Source organism: Amphibalanus amphitrite, unplaced genomic scaffold (genome assembly GCF_019059575.1).
Source record: "Amphibalanus amphitrite isolate SeventyFive unplaced genomic scaffold, NRLGWU_Aamphi_draft 001114F_arrow, whole genome shotgun sequence".
NCBI lineage: Eukaryota > Metazoa > Arthropoda > Thecostraca > Balanomorpha > Balanidae > Amphibalanus > Amphibalanus amphitrite.
In genome coordinates, this window is record NW_024882608.1 from 67325 (window position 1) to 73578 (window position 6254).

At 46.7% G+C, this 6254-nt stretch overlaps 1 protein-coding gene across 7 annotated transcripts; it reads left to right on the plus strand.

Annotated features, from left to right (window-relative positions):
- Positions 1 to 3180: 3180 nt before the first annotated feature.
- Positions 3181 to 5977, plus strand: LOC122370251 (probable NADH dehydrogenase [ubiquinone] 1 alpha subcomplex subunit 12). Of its 7 annotated transcripts, none has more exons than XM_043345697.1 (5): positions 3181 to 3217; positions 4310 to 4436; positions 4602 to 4684; positions 5141 to 5256; positions 5763 to 5977. In XM_043345697.1, the coding sequence occupies exons 2-5, from the start codon at positions 4342 to 4344 to the stop codon at positions 5886 to 5888; spliced, it is 420 nt and encodes a 139-aa protein (XP_043201632.1). In that variant the 5' UTR covers positions 3181 to 3217; positions 4310 to 4341; the 3' UTR covers positions 5889 to 5977. The 7 variants fall into 7 exon arrangements, with proteins under 7 accessions (XP_043201632.1, XP_043201625.1, XP_043201630.1 ...); XM_043345690.1 differs by having other exon boundaries at positions 3210 to 3233; XM_043345695.1 differs by lacking the exon at positions 3181 to 3217 and adding an exon at positions 3238 to 3273.
- The last annotated feature ends 277 nt before the right edge of the window (positions 5978 to 6254 follow it).

The window sequence follows — 6254 nt, forward strand, 5'->3', positions numbered from 1 at the left end:
CCAAGGGACTTGGCCCACTTACTAGTGAGGCATTACGTCACCTTCTTACATATACGTAGTGCATTTCGTAGCGAATCCGGATGTCTAAACATGCATCTCCTTTCGATATTACGCTGAGTCATGTACCGTTTTGCATTAGCGCATTCCGACCTCGAGATGGCTAGTAGCGAGCCATGCACGCCGCCGGCGGCGACGAATGGCGCATGTGCTCAGTTGTGGCGCATTTGTGGCCATTGCGCCGCACTGTGGCGTAGTTGGTCCTGTCGATACCACGTCGTTCTGGTGGTAATGAGGGGCAGCTAGACAGAGCTCTCGAACGGCGCCCATGTCCGCGGGGCCCAGTGAACGGCGAGCACACGGCATCTAGCCTGCCGAGTGACCGGATTTTGCAGCGAGGCTGATGGTTAATTACAATGAATAATTAACCCACCCTACCGATAGCTGTTTCATGAACATTGAATTAAAATGATAACCGAAAGAGTAGCAGATGCAGGTGAGGAAACTTCAGCAACTTTTTCAAGGGCTTCCGTAGCATGTCCGTCTATGCACAAGCGTTATGAGTTGACGCATTCAAATTAAACACTATCGGGTGGTTTGCAGTGGACATTTATGAAGTAGCTCAGCACTACACGGGCACTTTTATCACCTCCGGACCCCTTCTTTGATGAACTGTGATATCTGCCAGTTGATGTTCTCTGAGTTCTCGTTCCAGTTGTATGGCTGGTGCTACTGTCGTACACTTTGTTGCAGTCCCTCAGTGAAGTACTATTGTGGGGTGAGGTATTGCAGTCTCCAAGCTCATCTGACACTGTGTTTGGCTGACGGGCGATTAGGCATAAATTTCGGGTTGAAATGGTGATGTGAGTGAGCGAACTTGATTCCTATATGCTTTCCGATCTGTAGGTAGACTTCATGGCCATATCAGCGTCCTATACACAAGAAAAAAAAACTTTCGACTTGGAACTGCTCACTGCTTACTGCTTAGTGCTCAGGTTCTCCCGAGCACAACGTTCAACCTTTTCGATAGACGATTCAATATTACGCAATGGTGTTGCCTCGTAGAATATTGCATGCACCATTCCGATTGTCTCACGACCCAACAACACCTCGAGAGCTGTCGATGCTGTCCGATCGCCCGAGGCGGCATCGTGACACCGGAGAGCGCTGATTGGATGGCAGCTGGTCGGACCACCCCACGTGACCTCATAGTGTTCTGCGGACCACCCCACGTGACCTCACAGCCTTCTGCTCTGCCAGTCGGCCGCTTCACCGCCTGTGCCTGCGCCGGGCGACGATCCGCCTAGCCTGAACGGTGGGTTAGAGAGTCGTCGGTGGAAAACTACCCACCGGCCGGGCCATACGTGACGAGCGTCTGGGCGAACGGGTGGCCCTGTCGTCCGTTACATTACCATAAGGTTTATGGGATATGACCAATGATCAATTCCATTGCCCCTTTGGGTGACTGATGCTTCGCAACGATGATACCAATACTGCAAGCTGCTTCATGATTAGTCAGAAATTGGTTATTAATTATGATAGTTTATTATATGTTTTTGTATGAAAAAGGTTGACCTAAGGTTGACGGTTGACCTAAAAAGGTTTACCTAAGGATAACTATATGACTTGACTGGAAAAGGGCATGCTGCACATCAGTCAGTCGGTCTGTGTACCTAGCTGTCGCTGAATTGAACAAAGGCAACGTGTTGTTGCATCTCTTAAAGTAGATGTCTTTAGCAAAAGTTAGTGACGAAAAACTTCTGGTGACATAAGTTTTCACGACCTCACACAGCTCAGCTCACTGATTTCGTGAAACGACGCACGCACGACGCTCGGACCGTTCGAGCGGCCAAATATGAGTAGATGTGAGATGTCATGAGTTTCAATACATCTTGTGCCATTTATTTTTTTCGTGGTATCTTCCAAGGCCAGCAACATTTGACCTCTTCCAACAGTATTTAATGGTCAGGCTATGGGTAAATCTTACACGTTCCCGGGCCATAGATATGCGAATTAAAACCAGGATATACGAATCGTTTTCATTAGTACCCGAATGCTGCACTCACAACTCCAACCAACTGATGGAATGCAAGATAGGACGACCAAAACCTTACTTGATACAGGGGCCCGGTCTGACTGAAAGCTCAAATAGGTACACAAGGGCCTGGGTGGTCGGGAGCCCGAGAAAGGCTAAAACACACAGAAGGCCCATCGGATTGTTCTGAGGAATACTTTAGGCAAAGGGGCCCTGTCGGCCCTGCCGGACCCAGTCGGACAAAGGGGCTTGGTGCCATCGGTCGATGATGGCCGGTTCTGACAAATGCTTTAGAAAGAGGGACCGGTCGGCCGAGGCCTGAAATGGTAAAAAAGGCCCGTTCTGAAGAATAACTTATTATTGTAGGAGCCCGGCTCTGAGAGATTCTATGGATACACGGACCCTTCCAACGGAGCATATTAGAAATGACATACAAATGAGTCTGACACACAAGTCGGGAGCTGTCGGATGGGACTCCGACGACGACTTCTTTAGAAGAAAGGGCCCGACGAACGAGGCTTTTTCTCATAAAAAAAAAAACGAGACACAAGGGCTCGGTTTGGTGAGATCGACAGACATTTCGTAGCAAAAAGTCTCGTTCGGACGGGGCCCGGTGACAATGCCTAAATGAATTAGTCATAGAGAAATAAATCGGAGGGAAAGAAGCCAATCCCTCCTGCCTCCACCCTGGAATTTCTGTCACGGGCTCGCGGTGAAAGCCTACCCTAAAAGGTCAGGTGATTAAGTCATTTTAAATAAATAACCCGACCTAACTGCCAAACAATTTTTCCAGCTTTAGCACCGTGCCAGAGCCTTTCGAGGTCCCAACCCTTTGAACACTGCAGCCTGCATGATGTGATAAGGCCATAGGTGTTTACGGTGCATCTTGGATTTTCCCTATCGATGACCTATGGTAAGCTCCTTTTCTTGACTTTCTCAATTCTCATTACTCATTAGGCCAGCGTCCCATACCTAAAGTTGATTCTGAATGACATAATTCATAATCAGCCTTGACTACCTAGACAAATGAAGGTGAAATTTTGCAGAAAAAGGTTTGCTTATCATAATAATGTTTGCTGAATTTTAAGTCTGGTAAACCCAAGACAAACCTGCACGTTCACAAAAATTGCAGTGTTTTAAGAGTCCGATCAGCTGTTTTGTTCTTGTCACACCTGCGCTGTATCTGTAGCATTTCTTTTCTGTATGTTGAAGAGATAGCGTAGTTTCAATTGTTTTTATAGGTATATTTACCTTATTTTCAGTGTATCAGCACATTTCTAGTATTTTCTGCAGGCTCAACACTTCCTAGTTTGTTGATAATGGTTGAGAGTGCAATGGAACTGTGTACCTAGTCAGAATACTGGGCGGTGGGCAGTTGTAAAGCAATTTTCCTTTTTTGTATTTATTATTGATTTTGGGAAAAAATATGCAATCAGGTGGCAAAAGAAAATATGAAAAATACAACTTAAACAAATAAGTTGAACTTGAAGCTGTGACAGTGAAGCTAGCAGATAAGATGAGATTGCAGATTGCTAGGGTGTAAGGCAGTCTCAAATTGATCTACAATAATTACCTCATGTGAGCATTTTTTTTTTGTGCATTGTCATCTCATTTTATTCATTTTTATTTATTTTTCCTCTCTTCAAAAGGTTGAGTCATGCAAGTACAGAATGTCTCCAGCTCTTCCTTTTCTCCTAACCCTTCTTCCTGGGCTACGGCAGCAGTGCAAGTGGGAACTGTGAGCCCACCCCATTCTTGATAGTGCAACTGGTGACAATGGCTAGGGGCAGGGGGGATGGTGGTACCAGGAATAGAACCTAGAATCCCCTGGCCACCAGAATGATGTTTTACCCATTGTGCCACCAGGCCTCTGAATGTTACCTACTTGTTAGCAGGACAGTGCTTACTTTTGGTAGGTAGGTGCTCTTTATCAAAAGAAGTGGCAAATGACAGTTCTGACCACTGTCCCAATGTGTCACTAACCATTCCTTCGGGCTTTTCCCACTTCATAGTTGTTTATTTAAGCAGAAAACTTGACATATTGCTGTAAGATAGAATATTAAAAATGATCACCTATTTGCATATTTTTATCTGATTCAATAGGAAGAGATCAATTTCATTTATTGATGAAGTGCTTTGGTTGAAATGTTCCTTGAGTAGAATATTTGAAGTGTATAAAATATCACCATTTTATCCACTGATCCTCCACAGACCACAAGTGCAATTGTGATCAAATATGTGTTTGGTTTTGCCTACTGACAGTTTTTTTTTTTACAGATACCTCTTTTTTGGAAGTCAAGTCAGTCACTATGGCTAAACTAGTGGGCTTGGATAAAGTTGCTAGGATATTCCAAATCTTGAAATCCAATGGTGGGATTAGGGCAAGTCTGTACAAGCTTTACAGGTAAGTGCCAGCATTTTTTAGTGAGGTTTTGGGTTATTTGTTTTTGCATTAAATCCAGCAAATATGAAATTAAGTTATATTGCTATTCATGTTTTTTATGAAAGGATTGTTTTGCCTTTTTATGCAGTGTGTATATGCCTGTTATTATCAAAACATTATTTTCAGGTTTGATGACTTGAAGCTGGGAACACATGTTGGCACAGACAAGTATGGAAACAAGTACTTTGAGAACAACATGTACTTTGTAGGTATGTATCAGAACACAATTTTCTTTTTGTGTTGATATGGAAGTGAGAAGGTATCCAGATCATTGGGCAACTATAATAAACTGGAATCGTTTGCACATGCTCATTTGGGAAGCTACAAACATACAGCTGACCACCACATGAACAATTTCAGCTTATGCTGACTGGTGTGATAACTGATACTGACTGCCTATCAGGCTACTTGGCGAATACACACCTTCAAATAGGAGGTGGCGTCCGCGGCTGCCCCTCGTATCTCGATCCCCGCTGTCTCGGTGAGTGTAGGTGGCGCTGTGGTCTGCAGCCTTTACCACGCCGTCTCCAGTGACCGTATTTCTGTTCCACCGTGAATGACCGAAAGTGTCGCTGTCGTTTGTGGCCCTTCCCCCGCCATCTTGAGCGACTATGTGGTCCCACTCCGCCTGAAGTGACCTACGACGTCTCCGTCGTCTGCGCCAGGTCGTAACCGGTGGGTCGAGTACGCGCCGGCCGTCGGAACTGACTACGACGGCAGCATGGTGCCGGCAGAGTGGTTCGGCTGGCTCCACTACAAGACCGACGAGACGCCCATCCAGGTTAGTCGTGTATGACAGATGTGTGGCCGGGGACAGGTGGTGTGGTTGGGGATACTGGTGTCCTAGCGGTGTGAGGTGCAAAGCGGATCCAGATTGGTTCCTAGACCCAAATTAGTTCACAGACCCAGGAGGAGTTATGTGACCAGTTATCCGGGGACCGGGTGGTACCGGGGGTGTAGAGTTTGGGGGTTATGTCAGGTCTGAGCCCCTTTGCCATGCAGGTCAGTAACCAGGGAGAGGTATTTGGTCCGCGTGACATCCCGCTGGTGTGGAACAGACCTCGGAGAAAGCTGGTGATCGATATAAATTTGTGTTCATGACTGAAACGAATCGGTTAGATGACTCGTCCGTAATTGACCACTTCAACAAATGGCGATAGGTTTAGGCCCGCGCCCATTCTCTCATATCGATGATCGTATCGCTGTGTGCCGCTGCTACGGCTGACGAGATGCTAGACTTTTTCACCTCCTTTTCTAACGCCAACCCGCCTCTGTCTTCCCCCACAGAAGCCGCCGGTGCGGTACGCCTGGCAGCGCGACCACGAAGCGAACCCGTCCGGCACCGCAGATGCCTACTACCCCTACTCGACCACGCGACCCAAGGTGGAGGCCTGGGTGCCGCCCAAGAAGTAGTTCGCGAATCGCGGCCGGTGCACGCCGCTGTATATAGCTGGGACTGATAAAACGGGGAGGGTGGTAAAATACAGTGATGTGTATGTGAACGGCTGTTTGTGGTTTGTCGATGAGAGTTTGAGATACTATGAGTAGGTTATCTAAGGATTTGAATGAGAAATAATGTCCGGTATGTGTTTGTAGTGCGGAATTTTCGGCGGCCAAGCTGAACGATACTTCTTGATGCTTGCCGGTTTAGCATAGCCAGTAATTCGAGGCTGGGCCTTAAAGTCACTCAAAATGGCTGACTACGTGATTACCGCCGTGTGCAGGGGAAGGGCGATACCAGAGCCCTGCTAGAGCTTAGAATTAGGATCATGAGACGGC